This window comes from Alosa alosa, chromosome 20 (genome assembly GCF_017589495.1).
Source record: "Alosa alosa isolate M-15738 ecotype Scorff River chromosome 20, AALO_Geno_1.1, whole genome shotgun sequence".
In the NCBI taxonomy this organism is placed as follows: domain Eukaryota; kingdom Metazoa; phylum Chordata; class Actinopteri; order Clupeiformes; family Clupeidae; genus Alosa; species Alosa alosa.
In genome coordinates, this window is record NC_063208.1 from 6,350,080 (window position 1) to 6,372,781 (window position 22,702).

Sequence of the window (22,702 nt, forward strand, 5' to 3'; positions counted from 1 at the left end):
TCCTCACTTGTTCTCACACGATACAGAAGAACATTCAGTCTTACAAAACGTTCCTCTTTATTGATTTAGATCGACCTGAACAGCCAGGTGGAAAAAAAAGAAAGAAAACTTGTTTACAGATGAACCAAATAAAGAACAATAAATAGCTTTTGTTGTTTAATGAAAATAATCAGTTCTCTGCACTTTTATTGTTACGGCAAAAGGTTGTCATTTGCATTGGGAGTGGACAGTGGCATTAGAGGAATCAGATGGGAAATGAAACCTTCGATGAAGAAGCAGAGTGAGTTTGGTTGGACTTTCAACTCCAAAATGCTGATTACATTCATTAACCAAGGGTCTCTGTTCCGATCTCACAATAACACGAAAACCCACCCTTATATATAAAATTAACACACATTTACAAAGATTTACATAGCACTAAAATTATCGGTTAGACTGTTGACAAGAACCTGTTGCTGGGCAACTAGAGAACATGATTAAGGTAATCAGTATCTTATAGGTCTGTGGGGAAACTGTACACAGTAAGATTTATAGTCTGGAGTAAGATTTAACTGGTAACTAAATCCTTCACAATAAACGTAATGAGATTTCAGCGTACGGACTTGTGTCTTTTATTGCTACTCTTGTACATTTGTTGATTGGGGGGTGTTTGTGTTAGGGGGTAGTGCGTGCTCGAACTTGCCCTGTTTAAAAACAAACAATGCTTGGAAATAATGAACAGTAACACTCAAAACATTTAAAGTGACCACAATATAAAAGAAAAGCACCTCTGTTTATTTAATATAACTTTTCATGGACTTGAGTCTCTTAGTTCTTCTCAGTCCAGGGCTACTGGTTTGGTGATGTCCACAAGGCGATGGTGATGGTGATAATGATGATGTCACGGCTGACGCTGCTATTGGGGGCGGTGGTGGAGGCAGGAGTATTCCAAAATGGCTGACACTGCCAGCAGCAAAATGGTAGACTGGCCACAGTGATGATGTCACAATGAGAGATGTCTTGGAATGTCAGTCAGGCTGGTTTGCCCCCCGCCCCCTCCACCCTTCCCCTTACGCTGGTGTTTAGAAGAGGGAGCGAGTGTACTGTAAGTGTGCCTCTCCTTCTCTCTCCCTCTCTTCTTGTCCTCCTCCTCCCTCGTTCTGGCGGAGGTGAGGGTCAGCTCTTACTTGGAAGGGCCCTTAATCCGGCCGGCCTCCTGGAGGCGGGGTGAGGTGTAGGCGGAAGCCGCCAGGCAGGCGGCCGCTTCGCAGTATCCAGGGAGACCCGGTGGGCCGGCCTTACCTGGACGACCAGCTTCTCCAGCCGAGCCCTGGGGGCCTCTCTCCCCGTGCTTACCGTCTCGGGCCACTCCGTCGAGACCAGGAGGACCTGTGAAGGACGTCACATACAGAGTTAGGCGGGGATCAACATTGACCAGCGCTAAGCAGCACGTGGCACGCAACGCTCAGACCGTTTCCTATGGTAACACAAACGGTTTGACTTAACTGACAATTGAATACGCTCGCGTTGCGCTTTGAAAGTTGAACCAAGTTCAACGCTCAGCTTGTTCAACGCTAGCGTTATGCTAGCGCTGCCACCGTTCTTAGTGCTCAGTGGATCCAGATCCTAGCTAGTTGATTCTTCCCATCACAAGATATTGAGTGAAGGACAAAATATAGTGTCATGTTAAAACACCGCATTTGATGTTTAGTGTGAGACAACAGCCAACAGAACAATATAATAAACACAAGACACTAAACACACAATGAAAAGTGTGTGCAGTAAACGCAGTAAGCGCAGTAAGCACACTGACATTGGTGAAAGATTCAAGTGAATTTGCATGGCGTAGTGATTCTTCTAACTGCCACAATTCCACATTCTAAAGTGGCCAGTTGATGCCATGTGCAAAATTGGTCAGTTGATGCCATGTTCTTACAATAAGTGGCAAGTTGATGCCACGTTCATAAGTGGCCAGTTGATGCCACATTCATAAGTGGCCAGTTGATGCCACATTCATAAGTGGCCAGTTGATGTCACATCAGTAAGTGGCCAATTGATGCCGTGTTTGTAAGTGGCTGGTTGATGCTGTGTGTGTAAGTGACTAGATGGTGTGTGTGTGTGTACAGTAAGTGGCCAGTGAATGCTATGTTAGTGACGCTAGTCGCCAGATGTTGGTAAGCTGGTTGTACTGACCTGGCAGACCGGGTGGTCCAGGCTGTCCAGGGTGCGGGCGGCCAGGGTCTCCTCTCTCTCCTTTAGCCCCTCTCTTCCCTGGAGGACGAAAACATCAACAACATGACCGTATGAAATAAAACAAACTCTTTATTCTACTGTGATGCCAGCATCTATGGCAAAGCTGCAGGCAACTTAAAACAAAGTAGAGTAAAGTTTGAGTGACCTTCCCCAGAGTGTGAAGTCACGGTACCCACTGTGAAACAACAGAGGCTCTTTTTGCCCTCCAGAGGAGATGTGAGGCATCTAAATAGTGTCTCAGTGGAGCGTTCCTATTTCACTATGAAAGACACTGAGCTTTGTTCTGACTAACTTGTGTCTTTTATGTTTTTAATTATTCTTTACTATTTAAACTAGAGAGTTCAACAGAATAGATACAATAACCATGAACATAGAACAACTGATGAGTCTTTGGATGCTTTTTGAAGATCCTAAAACTATCGCTAAAATGAAGAGCATTAGGTGAATCAATCCACCAACAAGCAATCACAGAACTAAAAACGAGTCTTGGCTGTGACCACTTAGTGTTAATGGAGAACTAACAAAGAAGACACTCATCCGAGGACCGCAGTGGGGGAATTATAGTAGATTCATGTCAGCTATGACCAGAATACAGAATTCATTACAGGAAGCATCTCATTAAGGAAAACCTCAACATAGTAGTGCACATTCAGAAAACAGCAAAGAGGTTTTAGATGGAAAACCACTTGTGACACTAATTCACTCAAGCAATGTCTGCCCTTCCCCATGCCTATCTCTGCATAATACCTACACACTGTGTCCTTAACACCAACTCTGCATCATAAATTGGGGCAGCTGTGGCCTACTGGTAAGCACTTCGGACCTGTAACCGGAGGGTTGCCGGTTCGAACCCTGACCAGTAGGCACGGCTGAAGTGCCCTTGAGCAAGGCACCTAACCCCTCACTGCTCCCGAAATACCGCTGTTGATGCAGACAGCTCACTGCTACCGAATTAGTGTGTGCTTCACCTCACTGTGTGTACACTGTGCTGTGTGTGTTTCACTAATTCACGGATTGGGATAAATGCTGAGACCAAATTTCCCTCACGGGATCAAAAGAGTATATATACATATACTTATACTTATACTTAACCCTTTAGGCGCCAGAGGTTTTTTTCCAAAACGATCAATTTTGACATCTTCATTTCAAAAGGCTATATCTTAAAAGTGATAAGAGATAGAGACTTTCTGTAAATTAGAGAAATATTAAGGATGACCCAAAGTTTATGTAGAGATTAAATGTTTATATCTAATTTGCAATTTATGACGTCATATGGTGGCGGCCATCTTGGATTATAGAATTTTCATGAAAAGTCGCATGTTTGAATGATAAAATGCACCACTTCTTTTCCCCCAAAATGTCCCTCACCTTCTGTATGCTATATTGCACAATACTGAATGCTCAGGTAAATAGTAAGTAGTGAACAAACTGTGTAAATCATTACTAATAAATGGCCGAAACAAACCAAATGCATGTAGCGGTAGACTGGCCTTTTGCTGTAGAGATTTTCCATTTACTACATACAGTAGGCACTCTGATTCCATGTATGGGGCACATATAGATTATTCAGATGACACACAAACACAAGTAGACAAGACCTGTTTAGTTCAAAAGCTCATTTGCCACGGCAAGGCACAGATCAGGAGTGAGATGACGAGACAAGACAAGAGACAATGTTAGTATTTTTTTTCTTTTTGTTGTTTTTGTTGATGTTTTTTTTCTTAGCTGACAAAGACACACACATCACAAGGACATGAACACACAAAAAGGAACACATAGTGTATGTCCTAAATGATCAGGGAAATAGATAGCAAATCAACAGTGTAAATCATTACTAATAAATGGCTGACATTTTTTTTTTTATGTAGCAGGCCTTTTGCTGTAGAGATAATGACTCCCTATCCCTATCCATACAGGGCCGGCATTCCCATCATCTTGTGATAGACTATGCATGACCTAATGTGTGTGTGTGTGTGTGTGTGGGAGAGGGAGAGGGAGAGAGCGTGTCACCACCTCCACCATGCAGAAGCAGCATGGCCAGATCTGCCTCAAGCCGAAAGTGGGAGAGAATTTTAGCAGCTCGGACTAGGCCTACTGTCATTCTCATTGCGACTCCCCACACTGCCACTCACGCTTCCCTAACTCTCCTATGAGCACTTCGACCTCGCCTAACATACCCAGTCGCATTAGACAAAGGCTCCACCACGCTACTGTCGCCGCTGATTGTGGAGAGGGCAAGACAGAAGCTAGCGCCATTAGGCTACCTCCAGCCTTGTTCGCCACACCACTAACACCCTGCTAACTTCCCGATGAACACCCGAACCCGTGGAAACATTATTCCCACCAGTGACATTGGGCAAACGATTCAACGCTTGTGCTTGGTGTAAGCTAAACCATGGAGTAAACTCTCACTTTGTCCAGCTGCATCATTGAAGGCAGGGACGATCTGAAGCCCTCACTAAATGAATCACCGCCATTTCCTGAAGGCAGATATTCCCCTTCAGAATCAGGGTCCGCGAATAGAAGACCCAACACTTCATTTCAGGTAAACTTTTTTTTTGATGCCATTAGACGATAATCTAATGCAAATACTGCTAACGCTGACAATATCGCCTGACTAAGGGGCTCACACGCACACTACCTCCGGTATTGCACGCACTGATTCAATGCGCTGTAGCTCAAAAAGTTTTGTTTAAACCATGACCTTTTTTCGACTCGGGATGACGTATGACATGTCTGCCACCTAGTGGAGTGGATGTCGAATCTAAATATGACACCCTATTTGACTAAATCGGCCGTTTTATTCAGTACCGCATCTTGTCGAGTAAACTCGACAGTGGCGCCTAGAGGGTTAAATATCTATACACTGCACCTTTAAGACCAGCTCTGCATCATAAATATCTATACACTGTACCTTTAAGACCCGCTCTGCATCATAAATAATCTATACACTGTACCTTTAAGACCAGCTCTGCATCATAAATATCTATACACTGTACCTTTAAGACCGTGGTTTCCAATCTGGCCATGAGCGCCAATGATTCCGGGGATTCCGCGCGCCCCCACTGGCCCGTGCGGCCCCTGAGGTCCGGGCGCACCTGGGGGCCCAGGAGGTCCTGGTGGTCCCATCACGCCGGCTCCACCCAAAACGGCCCTCTTAGCGCTCACCGCTACCGCTGCTAGCCTCTCTGTGAAGAAACAAACCACATACAGTACCTCCACAGACATATGTTGTTATAGAATATATGACATAATATATAATACTGCATCTGATATAATGACATTCCAGAAGCTCAACGGAAGACCAGGTGCTAATAACACAAGACCGAGCACTGAGGAAGCACACAAACTGAAGAACACACAAACTAATAGAAACACAAATCTGTATATCATTGCTGATACAACAGGTACCCCCACAAATACAGATTTTTGCACAGATACCAATGTCTGTTGATAAAATGTATCCTGCAATGCTCAAGCATCTACTAAATGACTAATGTCATTATGATTACTGATTTTAATTGTGTTAGTAGTTGTATCTCAATTATACATGACTAAAATGACATGCTGTTCATCACACCCTGAGCAGAAGTAAAAGGTGAGCACATACAGAATGAATCCTCATATTTGATTTTTTACAGTTATGGAGTTGATGGGAGTTATGGAGTTGTATTTCTGTTATAGTTATGGAGTTGTAGTTCTGCAGCAAGTAGTCCCAAGTCACCAGTTCAGTATGAGGACAAAACTGTGTGTGTGACCCCTGGGGGGAAGTAGTGTTCTATTTGCACTCTGTCCCGCTAGAAGATTTCTCAGGGCTCAGCAAGCCAGGCAGCAGATAGGGGAGAGTAGATTTAGCTGACTGTGATATTACGGTTGTTCCTGCTATTTGTCTTCTGGCCTGAATCCAAAAGCCGATTGGTTCGCCCAAATCTCCCCTGTCTGTTGGGTGTGATGCATACAGAAAATCCACTCTCGCTCTTCTCCGCTTGCTTGAGTTGACACACAGTGTGTGTGTGTGTGTGTGTGTGTGTGTGTGTGTGTGTGTGTGTGTGTGTGTGTGTGTGTGTGTGTGTGTGTGTGTGTGTGCGCGCGTGTGTGTCTGTCTGTGTGTGTCTCTGTATGTCTGTCTGTCTGTGTGTGTGTTGTGTGTGTGTGTGTGTGTGTGTGTGTGTGTGTGTGTGTGCGCGATAACCCTGCTGTGTTGGAGAAGAGGATTACACAGTGCAATGCTGTTGGCTAATAGAGGTCACTGTGACACTGCCCAGATCTCCAACTCAGAGGAGAGGAGAAGAGTTGGAGAGCCAAACTGACTGAGGCCTAACAGCAGAGACAAAACTCCAAACTAACAAGGCTTGGCCAAGGGAGGGCATCACACACAAGCACTAAGATTTACATTTTAAGATGATAATTTTATTCTTCTGAGTGTGTGTGTTTGTGTGTGAGTCTGTGTGTATTTCTGTGTGTGTGTGTGTGTGTGTGTGTGTGTGTGTGTGTGTGTGTGTGTGTGTGTGTGTGTATGTGTGTCTGTGTGTGTGTGTGTGTGTGTGTGTGTGTGTGTGTGTGTGTGTGTGTGTGTGTGTGTGTGTGTGTGTGTGCCAGTCAGTGTGTAAATGCATTCAGTCGTTGGTGAGGTCTCCACTGAAAGACATTAAAATGATTACAGGCTGCAGAGCGGAGGACGATACAGTGCTCAGCTGACCACAACTCTATCAGAGGGAGAGGGCCCTCCATGACACGCTCTGGTGAACTCCATCAGAGGGGTCAAGCGTAAAGGTCTGTATCAAAGGCTTGAGAGAACACAATGACCAGATTAGGGGGACTCTATGACAGCGTAATAGGACGACTCTATCATAGTTTAGGAGGGAAGACACTGTCACAGGGCCAGGAGGCCTCTCCTGCTTTACCAGTGTACAGGGGACACTGTCACAGGGCCAGGAGGCCTCTCCTGCTTTACCAGTGTACAGGGGACACTGTCACAGGGCCAGGAGGGTTCTCCTGCTTTACCACTCTACAGGGGACACTGCTCTGCACGATGGAAGGGTTCTCATGCTTTACCAGTCTACAGGGGACACTGTTCTGCAGGATGGAAGGGTTCTCATGCTTTACCAGTCTAAAGACAGACACTGTTCTTCAGGATGGAAGGGTTCTCCTGCTTTACCAGTCTAAAGGGGACACTGTTCTGCACGATGGAAGGGTTCTCCTGCTTTACCAGTCTAGACTAAAGGGGACACTGTTCTGCAGGATGAGGGGTTCTCATGCTTTACCAGTCTAAAGGGGACACTGTTCTGCAGGATGAGGGGTTTTCATGTTTTACCAGTCTAAAGGGGACACTGTTCTGCAGGATGAGGGGTTATCACAGGACAGGACCTCTTTTAGGATCAGGAGAATCCTATTTGAGGGTAATGAGTGATGAGTAAGGTGCTGGGAACCCTTAGCTTCAGGACATCATCATGCTAAGGGCATTGGATTAAGGGGACACATCTATCTCCACACTGAGGACGTGATCAGACTGAAGGGACACTATCTTCATGTGAAGAGACACTACCATTATGTAGAGGGACACTATCATCATGTAGAGGGACACTATCATCATGTGGAGGGACAGAGAGGGACACTATCATCATGTGGAGGGACAGAGAGGGACACTATCATCATGTAGAGAGACAGAGAGGGACACTATCTTCATGTGGAGGGACACTATCATCATGTAGAGGGACAGAGAGGGACACTATCATCATGTGGAGGGACAGAGAGGGACACTATCTTCATGTGAACACTACCATCAAGTGGAGGGACACTATTCGTATGTAAAGGGACACTATCATCATTCTTATAGAGGGACCCTATCGTTGTGTGGAGGGACACCATCACTGGCACTGTGCCCATTGAAGCTACATGTACAGTATATGTGCTCACCCAGATTGACCCCCACAAGTCTTCACGATCAATTTAAGATAATGACCCCTCCACACACACACACACACACAAACACACACTCTAACTGTGCCCACTTAAAGTTTTAGCTTGCATGACCACCCTTGACACTAGGACCTGGACCAGGGAGAGGGGACATGATCATCATGTTGAGGACGTGACCAGGGAGAGGTTAGGACTTCTCACCTTGCAGCATTTTCAGGACAACTTCAATGATGTGCTGGTCAGATGCATCACGGCCCTAGAGACAGAAAGGGTGCATTCATGTGTGTGTGTGTGTGTGTGTGTGTGTGTGTGCCAGAGAGAGAGAGAGAAAGAGAGAGGAAAAAAGAGTCTTCACATAAATATCCACAGTAAGTATAGCTGTCGCTAATATTGACCACAACAATATGGCTCTCTATCTGGGCCAACATATCTGCCAGTATTGACACATCCTAATATAATATATGAACATGATCATTCCTTATATCACATAGCTCTCTTGATGATGAGAACAAAGAATAGAGGCATATGGAGAGATCTTTGTTGACACGAGGGACCCTTGGAGACTCCTAATCACACAACAACTAAACCTTTTGTCTTTGAAGCAAATCACCTCTTTGTCGTCGTCTGAAACTGACACTTTTTAATTTTCTCCCATCACATTTGATTCTCTGGGCTGAAAGTCTGCCGTAAAGCCATTGTGAGAGACTGAATCAAGTGAGCCTTCAAAGTCGGAGTTATAGGGCTCTGATCTGGGGTTTCGGCCAGCTGAAAAACCTATGATTATTCACAGCAGAGCCATCATGGATTCCAATTACAAGCAAAGCCTTTCTCGAACCATCACTACCCTCACTGTTCCCACTTATCCTTTAAATGCTCCACGAGTAGGAGGCTGGCCTTGGTCTTTGAATCTGAACATGGACTGCATTATGTCTCTCCACAGCTCCGTGGATGACCAGCATCATAAGATGCTTCCCCATGCTTTTTATCCGTCCGGATGCTCATTTTACAGAGGAACTCTTTTGTTGCCTGGACTTGGGATCAGAACATGTGTGGTTTCTCACAGCACTTCCTTGAATGCCAGAGGCTTTGGATAATAAGAGGCTTTGCCTTGGTCCACACTTTCCTTGTTCATTACTTCATGGGGATTTTTGGATGTTTTTGGTGATATTCGCCTGTTTCTTTGCTTTGTTTGGGCCCAAACAAAACCCATGATAAGTTTTACGGAACTCCTGCGTCACCTCCAATGCACTGACTTTCCATTCACTCTGTCTGCATTTTTCTGAGAGATGGCAATTGGCGTTGGTGGACGTCTGCGCTCTCTAAAGGCCCTTCTAGTTTAACCAAGTAATCCTATAAGTGCCTGATCCATGGGAGTTTGTTTTTAATGGACTCGGACTCTGAACAGGTGTCGTGTCTCACCGCTGCTCCCAGGATGCCAGGCATGCCAGGGACGCCCCTCTCCCCATTGAGGCCCCTGGGGCCGGGCAGTCCAGGGGGGCCGGGGTCGCCGGGTTTGCCTGGATCTCCAGTGGGGCCGTTATGGCCCTGGTCCCCACGCACTCCTTGCTGTGGGGAGAACACACATAAAAGAGACAAGATAAGATTGAATGTAGTGCCACATTGAGGGTGGGGGTGGGGTGCATTAACTGGAACATAGCAGGAATGAGATGAAGCATTGGGGGAAGAAGGATTGGGGGGGGGGGGGTTGGAGTTGGAACATTGGGAGAATCAGAAATGGAAGATGAAGTCGTGTTGGAGTTGGAACATTGGGAGAATGAGAAATGGAAGATGAAGTCGTGTTGGAGTTGGAACATTGGGAGAATGAGAAATGGAAGATGAAGTCGTGTTGGAGTTGGAACATTGAGAGAATGAGAAATGGAAGATGAAGTCGTGTTGGAGTTGGAACATTGGGAGAATGAGAAATGGAAGATGAAGTCGTGTTCATTTACAGTCCAGTAACGCAAAGCTTGCCTCAAAGGGCTTTAACAAAAAGGAAACAATATGGAAATAAATGTAACTTTATATCAACTAGATGGTGAACATTTTAATGAATAGATAAATGGGCACAAACATGCATTCCACCGGGAAGTGCGTGGGATGTGCAAATGTGTTGTTGAGAATGTGTTGTTTGTGCATTCAGGGTGAAGCGATGGAAGATCAACATTTAGTTTTAATATTGCCTCAGAGTGTCTCCAGAATCATTCATCACGTTTGCTTTTCTGTTTTAAATCCAGATACCCAAATGGTTGAAATGTTGTGTCATGTTGGTTGTACCTGTCCTTTAGGTCCTGGTTCACCTGAGATACCCTATGTGTGAGAGAGAGAGAGAGAGAGAGAGAGAGAGAGAGAGAGAGAGATACCATAAATAACAAAAAGATGTAAATTAGTTTGCAAACACTTACTAAAGAAGTTGTTAGAAACACTCACCTTCTCCCCCTTCTCCCCAGCCAGTCCCTCCACACCTGGGTCACCCTGAGAAAGACATTTGGGGGGGGGGGGAGAAAAGAAGCCAGTGAGATGATTAAATGTTTATTATATGTGTTGATTTTAACCCCATTGTCGGATGGAATGGATGTTAAATATATCTCCATTTAGTCAACAGGATGAGTATACTCACAAAGTCTCCTTTAGGTCCAACCCGTCCTTGGAATCCCTGTGGAGATCAAACATGTGGATTGATCATGGGGGTGTAACACAAGGAGGCATATTAGAGGTGGGAAATCCATTCTGCTTTGACAGCACGCGGCCCGTCGACACCGCAATTATCAGTGTTAAATTGGCAGCACACTCCTTATTATCTTCCGTAATATTGTAAAATTGAAACACGACACACATTTAAGAGGCTGTTTTCATGTCTGATGGAAAGAAAATGACTTGAAATAAGCTTACAGAATGCAAATGGCAATACTAGCACACCGGTCGAGACTAACGTGTGTATCTGTATGTCAACAGCGCCACTGCTTGGCCAAGGGGTAGTATTGCAGGAACACTGGACCAGGATTGATCACACGCTCTGCCGTACACAATGTTCCTGTATTGCACAGGAGCGTTCTATATTTGGCTACAGTTTATTTGAATTGGGAGAATAAGAATGTAGATAAGTTATTAAATAGTGTGATTTATGGCACACACACATACAGATACACACACACACACACATACAGACACACACACACACACACACACACACTCACACACACACACTCACACACACACACACATACAGACACATACAGACACACACATACAGACACACACATACAGACACACACACACACACACACACACACACACACACACACACACACACACACACACAGACACACACATACAGACACACACACACACAGACACACACACAGACATACACACACACACACACACACACACAAACACACACACTCACACACACACACTCACACTCACACTCACACTCACACTCACACTCACACACAGACACACAGACACAAAGACACACACACACACACACACACACACACACACACACACACACACACACACCTTGTCGCCTTTGGTTCCGGTAAGTCCTTGTGCCCCTGGGATTCCCATGGGTCCTCTCTGTCCCTTGTTTCCCTGCAGAGAACAAAAGCACCACATCAGAGCCACAGTGCTGGAGACTCTGGAACAAGTGTGGCCCAGATCCGCTCCACAGTCGCATCCCACACATGTGGCTAGAATGTCACTAACTAAGCATTCCATTTGATGATGTAATAATGAACTCAAGCAACCGTTATGAATGGCGGTAAATGTAAATTCTAATTCTGTACAGTATAATTCTGGAATGACTTGCAAAAACAAAAACTCTCACTCCTCAATGGACGACTGTGAGCTTTCATCAGGAGCACAGCCTTAAAGGCCTTTATGCGTGTGTCATATAGAAATGCCATATAGACTAATTTAACACACAAATCACTCTACAAGATGTAATAACCAAAGGAACAGATTAAGAACAACATATGAGCACCTTAATGTGCACAAAACCATGTTCAAGAAGCCCCAAGGATGCTTTGATGTGTCCAGTTCAAGACACATCCACAACGCCACCACTCTATTTCTGGATTCTCTCTGATGTGTAAGCGTTTGAATGAGCTCACGTAAATATTTTGGATAAAGGCAGGACAGAAAGGGTTTTCCGACTCACTGCTTTGCCCACAACACCCTGGGGTCCCACCGGTCCTCTCTCTCCCCTGTCACCCTGTGGACAAGAGGAGAACGCAATCAGACAGCAGTAAGAAGAAACTATCCCTTTTTTTATGACTCGTATACATCTCTTAATGAGATATATAACTGTAGTCATGGGCAGCAACGTTCTGAAGTGACAATTCTAAATATGCTTTGGTGAGAAAACAGTCAAAAAACAAATATGAACGTTATTCAAAACATTTCAAAATTAAAATAAAAAATAAAGGAAGTCACCTTGGGTCCTGGGACACCTTCCATACCAGCTTCACCAGGGGGGCCAGGCTCTCCCTACAAGAGACAAATGAAGATGTATGTGTGTATCAGACAAATGTATTTGATTCAGTTAAGCACAACATCTAAGGAAAAGCAAAGCAAACAACAGCAACACCTTTATGAAAAAGAGGAGGAGGATGATGACAAAGAAGAGGAAGAAGAAAAACAAGAAGTTGCAAAAAATACAAAAATAAAGACAGAGTTCAGGTTCAAGAAGCAAGGGCATGCAGGTCAAGAGAATGGCCAAGGTCAGAGCGACCTTGCTGTGGGTTGACCCTCGTGACCTACCTGAGGGCCTGGAGATCCAGACATCCCAACAGCACCTCGGGGTCCAGTCTCTCCCTGAGGAAAACAGCAACAATCAACAACACAGGTCAACTAACCACGGTCATGCCTTTACTCTTCCTGCCTCCCTGGTAGAAAATGCCCTCTGTAGGTGATCAGTAAGTAGATGTTAAGATCTTAAAGTAGATGGTCAGCAAGGTTCTTCCAGTAGGTGACCATTAAGACCCATTCAGCAACACTCCTTCTTGGGCCATGTGTGTATACTAATATACTAAATATAATAGTATTACTAATATATAAAAGTAGTAATAGTAGTAGTAATAGTAATATATATAATACATAATAATATTTAACATTTGATTGTTGATAAATGTTGCCAAATTATTAAAGTGATATCATGTGACAAATGTATATTAGGTCTAAAACATGGTAAATGTATTGAGTATACTCTTATTAACTTGTATTTAATGCCCTTTCTAAGTGACCATCAGTGTCCATTCAGTAAAAGCTTCAGTCCCTCAACATTTGATTGTCTAGAGATGCCTAAAATGCAACAGAATTCACAAGACTAGCTGCCCAGTCAAGAGCAGAAGGGCCTACCTTGTCTCCGACTCCACCTTTAGTTCCGGGGCTACCTGGCAAACCCTGGACGAAAAAGAAAGAGAGAGAGAGAGAAAGAGAGTGAGAGTGAGGGGTCGTAAGGTCAAGAACAAGTAATGCTACTTCAGCCATGATCTAAAAAACCCTTGCTGAAGGTCTTGCAGCTGAAGTGTAATTACTCTTCCCGTATGGGAGTGAGCGAGTGGTCAGAGAAGCTCGATTACCCGGCACGGCGTGGCGCAGTCAGGTGCGGTGCGGTGTGGCGCGGCAGCGATACCCTGGGCCAGTGCAGCCGGTACGGTTCATTAGCCTGCCCCGGCAGGACAAAGAGGCCGCTCTGATGAAGATGAATTGTTTGCGGCTGACTAAGTGCTATTTCAAGGTGGTTTAAATTCAGAGGCTGGACGAGGTCACAGGGTCAGCCTGGATGAACGCCCAGAAAACAGAGGCCCGTGGATGGACACACACACACATCCGTACGTACCTGCATACACACACACACACACACACACACACACATACCTACCCTTTACACACATAAACACACACACGCACACACACACACACACACATGCACCTACACACACACACATACATGCACCTACACACACACACACACACACACACACACACACACACACAATCTGTGCTTCTCATTTTCTTTGTTTTTGGCTCATTTTTCTGGGGGTTTTTCTGGACATAAAACAGCAAATAGATGTGACCAACCCTCTACGCTTTTCATTTCCTATGTATCCTCTCTTTTACAGCATGTCCACTTCTCCTGAAGGGCCTATGTGTGAATATAGAGTGAGCCACCTTATCTCCTCACCGCCTCAATCATGTCTCTATGAGTTTCCTGTCTACTGTATATGTGCCCTTTTCTTACTGTATAAGTGTCCTTCTCTTCCGTACCGTCACACCACTCATGTTAAATGCGCTTTAAAAATAAAACTGACTTGACTTGACTTGACCAGTGTGACGGGAACGTTGGCAAATGAATGGTCGAAAGGATATCTTCTAGAATCTTGCATTGTTGTGGAACAGAATCTTTTGTTAGAATGTTCAGGTGGTGTCCTTGCAGCGGGTCGTTGCTCCAGCGCTGCACCTCAGCTGGTGTTGAGGTGTGGGTGTCTTTTAGGACCACAGGACGTGCGGATGGAGACAGCAGCATAGTGCCCTCCATCACTTGAGGACCCAGCGACACAACACAGCATTCTGAAGGGGACTATAGGCACAGCTATCAAGAGCGGTTTTAGCCCATATAGCTGGGGCCATGGACGCCTCATGGAGGTGAGCGTAGGTGGGAGGCACCACTAAACCACTTTGACCACCTGATCTCTTTAGTAAAGTAATGCACTGGACAAACATGGTGAACTTGATGTTTTGATTGTCCTTTTAACCTATACAGTAATTTCCTGTGTATTAGCCGCATTCTGTATAAGCCGCAGGACAGTGTTTTATGCAAGTTAAAAGAAACAAAACCATATTAATACCATATTAACTGCCCCCGTTTATTAACCTCATAGCTGAAGAAATTTTGCAAAATCAATGTATAAGCCGCGGCTAATAGTTGGGAAATGACGGTAGACTGCAAGCCTTGAGGATCAGGATGAGATTTTTTATTGCACCCTAGTTATGTCAAAACATGCTAGATCAGATATGTGGATACACCTGCCAGTGTCTCTGCTCTGTCTTACCTTCAGTACCTGAGGAACTACGGCAAGCCTATAGGCCAGAACGGATTACCCATAGACAATTCCATTAGTAGCATAAAGTGACTGGTATCTAGCGGACGCTTTTATCCAAAGCCACACTGACTCACAACAGTGGGTTTGGGAATCAAATTTGATTGTCGCTGACGCTGATTGATGAGTCTGATTGACTGACACTACCGCTGCTCATCCACCACGCCTGCAATGGTAGGTTATGGTTTACCGTTTAAAGTCACCGAGAGTAATGGAGAAAATACTCATAGTTCTACACAGGTCTTTTGATGACTATAATGACTGCGGTTGTGGTTTATCACAGTTAAAGGTACTTTGCATAGATATTAGAAAGCTAGATACCGCATTGTCCGTCGATTTCTATTAGGTGGCATACGTGAATGCGGCCACCATATTGCCTTACTATCTATGGGCAACACTTGCCGGCAATCAGAGACACCTGTCTGATTTCCAGTCAGAGACACCTGTTTCTCCAGTGACCTCCAGTGACCATTGCCCCCACCACGATGGCGGCGTTATTTATGTACGATCTGGAGCCGTATCTAGCTTTCTAATATCTATGGTCCTTTGGGAGACGTGAGGAAGAGGGGAATAATACTCACTGCTGCCCCCTGGGAGCCAGGAGGTCCTGGTCTTCCACTCTGTCCTGGAGCGCCCTGAACAGGGAGAGAAAAGACTCATCACACGCAGCCCTATGTGCACACAGGTCTTGCTCCAGTGAGCCATGCTGTCGCCAAAGCTTTGTCATAGACAGTGCATGTTGGAGTCAGTGTGTGCATGTGAACGTTTGAATGTCATATACTGTGCATGCTAGAGTCAGTGTGCATGTGAACGTTTGAGTGCAATGTATCGGACACAACCTCATGATTGAATAATACAGACGTCAATGTATGTATATGTATATGTATATGTATATGTATGTATATGTCTATAAAAGCAACTCAAACATGATCTCATACCTTAATGCCAGGAATTCCAGGAGTTCCATCTTTGCCATCAATTCCTGGCAAACCCTGAAACACAGCAGAGATGCCAGGTATGGGCAGGTGAGTGTTTGCAGAGAGAATTACGGTGGGTGGGATAAAGTTACATTATTCAAACTGCTAAACATCTGAATGAGGATTTTGTTTTGGTACGTACATTTTCTCCCTTCTTTCCAACAGCACCCTGGGGTCCTTTGATGCCAACTCCACCCTGGGAAGAGAAGATTTATTAGCTAACCCATCCAGACTAGGAACAGACTGTTGTAGATCTATTAGCTAACCCATCCAAACTAGGAACAGACTGTTGACTTTCTTGAGGCAACCAACTTTTTTAGCTAATCAAACCAACGGCATGAAAAAAGATACAGTTGTGTATCTATAACAACAAACTTTATGTATTAATCATTTTGTTCTGAATGAATTCATGAATGTATAAAGGGATGTGTGCTTTTGCAGGGAAGAGGTAAACGGAGGTGGGGATGCCTGGATATATGGGTGAATGGGTGAATAGATACATGGATGGATGGATGAATGGATGAATGGATAAATGGATGAATGGATGGATGGATGGATTGATGAATGGATGGATTAATGGATGAATGAATGGATGGATGGATGGATGGATGGATAAATGGATAAATGGATGGATGGGAGAATGGATAGCCTGGCTATCACCAGACTACCACACCACACCATCTTTTAAGATCGAACATTAGTCTGGGGAGTCTGCTCTGTATGTTCTACTGCACAAGAGGCGTGATCAATGGGCATAGTTCAAATGACTCTGTACGCCCTTCAACCAATGAGACCAACGATCCGGGTGCACCATGTAGATAAGCCCCCAACACCTTGTGATTGGTCCCCACAGATTTGTAAAGGAAGTAGGATAGAAAAATGTGGAGGTTTCCACAGAGCGTGGATGGATAGGTTTATAAAAGATAGATACTCACCAAATCACCTTTGTCACCAGGCTCACCAGGAGGTCCCTGGGGCCCCTCCTCACCCTTGAACGAACCAAACAAAATTCACTGGTATTAACCTGTGCAGTCAATTATACTGAGCTATTACTGAGCTATTCAGCTATTCAGCTATTCAAACCATGGACTACAGCAAAGTGGATGTGATGTTCTTTGTAAATCCACGATAGAGAAAGAGAGTTAGAGAGAGAGAGAGAGAGAGAGAGAGAGAGAGAGAGAGAGAGAGAGAGAGAAAGTTAGAGAGAGAGAGGAGAGAAAGAGAGAAAAGGATAGAGAGAGAAAGAGAGAGAGGAGAGAGAGAAAGAGCGAAAGAGAGAGAGAGAGAAAGTTAGAGAGAGAGAGGAGAGAGAGAGAAAGTTAGGAGAGAGAGGAGAAAGAGAGAAAAGGATAGAGAGAAAGAGAGAGAGAAGGAGAGAGAGAGAGAGAGAGAGAGAGAGAGAGATGCTGTACTTACAGGGATGCCAGGGATGCCAACAGGCCCCAAGAGACCCTTGTAACCACGCGGACCCTGGCAGAGACACAAAAGGAACACACATTTGCAACTAACGGTCAAGACATCTGAGCATGTTAATGAGACACAAAAGGAACACACATTTGCAACTAACGGTCAAGACATCTGAGCATGTTAATGAGACACAAAAGGAACACACATTTGCAACTAACGGTCAAGATATCTCAGCATGTTAGTGTGGCCTTGTCGAGTGAATGTGGCATGTCAAGTGTGTTTTGAATGGCGAGCTGCTTCACAGGACTACTGTGTTTTCTGTTTTGAGCAGTGCCCATTAAAGCACTCTCCACAAATGGGTTTCCCCAAAGACTAAATTGCAGGAGAAAAGTGATTGTTTATAATGGATGTAGATAACAGCCTGGTTGTTTCACAAACAGCAGCTACACCATCAGCCATAACAGCAATATAGAGACATTAACTACAAATGGACAGTGGGTGGACTCAGACACCCTCACCTGTGAAACTGGATGGAAGGGGGGAGTGGGATGTGTGTGGGGTGTGTGTGTGTGGCGTGTGTGTGTGTGTGTGTGTGTGGGCAGGGGGGGGGACTGGATGGACTAGAGTGATCAGAACTGCTTCTTGCAGACTGTTGCCGCTGATGAGAAAACACACAGAGACTTTGAAGAGAATTCTCTGTCCTTTGTGTTAAAAGGACATTTTTCCTTCCTTGCCAACGCTGAATTACATGCTTGCTCTAGGGCAGAGCAGGCTTTGGGCTCTGATAGATAATGTGTATTGTTAAGTTCAAACCTAACTATCATCTGGCCAGTAAACACCTCAGGTATCATACCCCCTTGGTCTGACTGCTATGTGTGTGCAAATCTGATGTGATTTTAGCCCCGATTCAGTTGGATCCCAACAAACGTTTTAATCAGGCCGACTTCTGTTTGATTTGTGGTACGGTCTGAGCGGCATCACAATCATCATTCCAGCTGCGGTCCGATCAGATTGGACGCATGTCGGAAATATTTAGTGGCTGTTTTGCAGTGTGAGCAGTCAGACTGATCACGTCTGATTAAAACATGTTACGTACAGTATACTCGCCGCTCCCAACCTGTCGCGTGACAGTGTGACGTCAGAATGACGTAATTTCCTGTTGCGCAACAAATTTCAGCCTCGCGCGGGCAGCTCCCACTGTGTCAGTGTCGCGTATGGTCGCGTCTGGTTGCGTCTTAATCGAAAGCAGGACGAAGCTTCACGCATTTCATATAGCCCAGCGCACATCTCAAATAAACTGAGTCATTTAAATAAAATTACCGTAGTCAAAGTTTGAGTAGTCAGTTTGAGAAGAGAGGTAAGTTAACTTGGCCATGTTTACCATGTGGTGGGCGACTGAAAAAAAAAAAAAAAAACTCTACCCGGCTTAACTCAACTGGCAGACCAAGATGCCAGTAAGACAGACAATATAAGATCAATACTTCCAGAGCTAGGAGGAGATAACAATGCAGAAGCCTGAACCCAAACTGCACTTTAAAACGTGTAAAAGTGGCTGCTAAGTGCTAAGTACAGAAAGAGGGTCAATGGTGGTTTGTATGGTCAATACTTACAGAGCTAAATAGACTGGTGATAAGAGAGCTGGAGGATAACAGATGCCTGTGCCTTAGCTGCACGCTGTTGGAATGATTATACTGGTGTAAAACTACTGAGAGAGCGCTGGAGTTTGGAATGGTCTTTTACTGACCAGGACTGGAGTTTTGGGTGGTCTTTTACTGACCAGGACTGGAGTTTTGGGTTGTCTTTTGCTTACCAGGTCTGCACCCTAACTGAACTTTGAGTTGTCTTTGGATAAAAGTGGTTGCTAAGTGAACGAATGTCAGAGGTCCTCAGGTGTAAACCCACAGAGGAAGCGTGAGAGTTTGGGGGAGTTTGTTTGGGGTGTCTTTACTTACCAGGCCTCCACCCTGACTGCACTGTAAGGCGGGGATCACATTAGCCAGCGGCAAGCGGCAGCGACAAGCGCAACTGTCGTGGGCTTCGTTGAAATCCTTTAGTTTATATATCTTTTATGTAGTATCTTTATTCTGTGTAATATCATTGTTTTGTGAAACTGAAGTCTGTAGTATGTTCAGTGTCGGAAAGGAAGACTGGTTTAAGTGAAAGAGCAGGCCTGGCAGAAAATGGCATAGATAAGGTTTGGTGCCAGGAAATGTAAAGCAAAACCCAAAGAATGGCAAAACCCAAAGAATGTATGAATAACAGGATGAGAGGGCAAAGGTGAAGTACCATATATTACTTGGTCAGTTATCTGTAAACATAGAGTGTCTTGCCTGGGATGACTTGAAGGGGTATAAAGGCTGGACAACAGCCAGAGGATGATATCTTACTTAGCTCACTACTCACTTTGCTCACTTATCTTACTTTGCTTTCACTTACTTGCTTGCTTCACTAATGCTCCGGAGTGCATTAAAGCCATCATCTGCAGTATACATCCACGGTGTGCGGACTTCTTTTGAGTTTGTATTATTTAATGTGGATTTTGACACCACACAACGCTCAGACCATAATAAGTTCTATCTCGTTCCTATGGTAACACAAACGGTTTGCCTTAACTGACAGTTGAATACGCTCGCGTTGCGCTTTGAAAGTTGAACCAAGTTCAACGCTCAGCTTGTTCAACGCTAACGTTACGCCAGCGTTGCCACCGTTCCGCTGCCGAACCATAGAGAACAATAGGAAACCTGCCGCTTGCCGCTGGCTAATGTGATCCCTGCCTAAGTGGCATTGGAGAAGGAGTAAATTGCTGCTAAGTGAATGGATGCCAGAGGGATACAGGTGGCAAGCCACTGAGAGAGTGCTAGAGTGAAGTTTGGGGTTGTCATGTACTTACCATCTCCCCCTTAGGGTCCCTGCATGCCTGGGTAACCTCTGATACCCTGTGGGCCCTAGAAGATGAAATAAAGACATTAGCATAGGCTGCTACCAGTTGGCTTCTCTATACGCTACAACTTCAATATAGCGTCTGTATGGAGTATTCACTTACCATACTCAATCATTCAAATAGCATTTTAGATGTAAATTCCAAAGTGTATTTAATGTATTTAATGTAATACTTCAGCAATCAAAGAGGAGCATTTGTCCTCATTGTTAATAAAGATTAATCTTACTGTACATAAGTAGGCCTGACATATACTGTACGTTTGTGATATATGGACAAACATTTCGCTGCTGTCGGGTGGAAACCTTGTATCTCCAAATCTGTGTTCAGGAAATTGAAAAAAAAACGTATTTTTCAACATTGCGTTGTCAAAATAAGCCAACAAAAAATATGGAGTTACGAGGATTCCACCCGATAGTGGACGTTGTCTACATGGTCTGTAATCAATACCATACGGTTATCTTTTGGAGATATATAAAGAAATACGTTACAGGAGGGCCAGGGATGCCTTGCTCCCCAGAGATGCCAACGTCTCCAGCAGGACCCTATAGAGAAGATGAACACCACATGTTAGTAAGAAAGAGATGCCCACGTCTCCAGCAGGACCCTATAGAGAAGATAAACACCACATGTTAGTAAGACACTGATGCGATGCCCACGTCTCCTGCAGGACCCTATAGAGAAGATAAACACCACATGTTAGTAAGACACTGATGTGCATGTGTGCATGCTGTAACTTTGAGATAATCCACTACTGACTTTATCCCAACTATGGAAAACATCCACATGAGTACCTTATGTTCCCATTTTCTGTGATGTGGGATTCATTACTCCGGATTAATTCACACAGTGCTCCAACTCTCTGGGTCTGGGGAAGCCAGCTCGCTCCCGATCCCTTTCATCTGGGCTCGCTTCGCCATGCCTGAGCCACGCCTGACTAATCACACTCAGATTAGTGTCAGTCAAGGGGCTCTGGGGGCTTCATTACTGCCAGTTCCACCCACTACTGCAGGTCTGTATGTGTGTGTGTGTGTGTGTGTCAGGAGAGAGAGAGAGAGGGAGAGAGAGAGAGAGAGAGAGAGAATGGCTGTTGTGTATGACCAGATGTGTCATTATAAACAATTATGGCATGTTGTATTTATTAACTGCATAGCTTATTCAAGCAATTTGTTTTCATGCAGATGAATGTGCAGAGATCGGTCCGGGGGGGTCTCTGAAGTGGAGCATGATGTAATATCTATGGTCCAGGGGGGAGAGAAGCACCCTGTAAATATCTATGGTCCAGGGGGGAGATACGCACAGTGTAAATATCTATGGTCCAGGGGGGAGAGGAGCATGGTGTAATATCTATGGTCCAGGGGGGAGCTAGTATGAATATCCTCAACATTCTGCCCTTCACTGCACTCATTTGACAGTCTCCCTGGGAGGCTTGCGGCTATTTTAGGCCCCGTACATACGGTTGCTTTTGGGCCTCTTCATTCAAGAAGAAATGTGTTTTGCTGACAGATGAAATGCAATGCGTTCTCATATCGATTGACTAATTTGCACACTGAATTACCAATTGCAAAATACATTTCAATTTGAATAATGAGGCCAAAAAACATCCATACTTATGCAAAATAATTATTCTATCATTTCTGTTGAGGGAGATGAGTTTTCAAACATGTCTTTTAATCCACCTGGGGTTAGCGAATGCATCTCTCTGATAATTCTTACAGCTAGTAATGTTACATAAGCACAGAAGAGCACACACACACACACACACACACACACACACACACACACACACACACACACACACACACACACACACACATATACCCAGCATGCACCTTGCTCTGTTAACACTGTTTATATTTGATCTGGTACACTGTCCAGTTGTCCCTGAGATGACCATACAAATACCTTGACTTAAACTTGACTTGATTCCAAACTCAAGAAAGAAATGAAAGAATGAATCAGCAAAGCCATTCGAACCAAAGTTATCTTGTGTTTTTTTTTTCTTTCGTTTGTTTTTTGGATGGCTGGTCAGATTTTACAGATACTGTAGCTTATGGAGAATGATCAAAGGCTTCTGTTTTCTACTTACTAACTTCCCGATGCTTCCCGGGTCACCCAGAATA

The 22,702-nt window shown here is 44.6% G+C and overlaps 1 protein-coding gene across 1 annotated transcript; it reads right to left on the reverse strand.

The window, feature by feature from the left end:
• Nucleotides 1-33: 33 nt before the first annotated feature.
• Nucleotides 34-22,702, reverse strand: col9a2 (procollagen, type IX, alpha 2). The gene is made up of 21 exons (XM_048229122.1): nt 22,669-22,702; nt 21,071-21,124; nt 20,532-20,586; nt 17,651-17,704; nt 17,170-17,223; nt 16,377-16,430; nt 16,196-16,249; nt 15,839-15,892; nt 13,513-13,557; nt 12,916-12,969; nt 12,589-12,642; nt 12,314-12,367; nt 11,674-11,745; nt 10,769-10,804; nt 10,579-10,623; nt 10,426-10,458; nt 9,571-9,717; nt 8,353-8,407; nt 5,232-5,420; nt 2,173-2,250; nt 34-1,368 (listed from the first exon to the last, which is right to left on the reverse strand). The coding sequence occupies exons 3-21, from the start codon at nt 20,532-20,534 to the stop codon at nt 1,163-1,165; spliced, it is 1,341 nt and encodes a 446-aa protein (XP_048085079.1). The 5' UTR covers nt 20,535-20,586; nt 21,071-21,124; nt 22,669-22,702; the 3' UTR covers nt 34-1,162.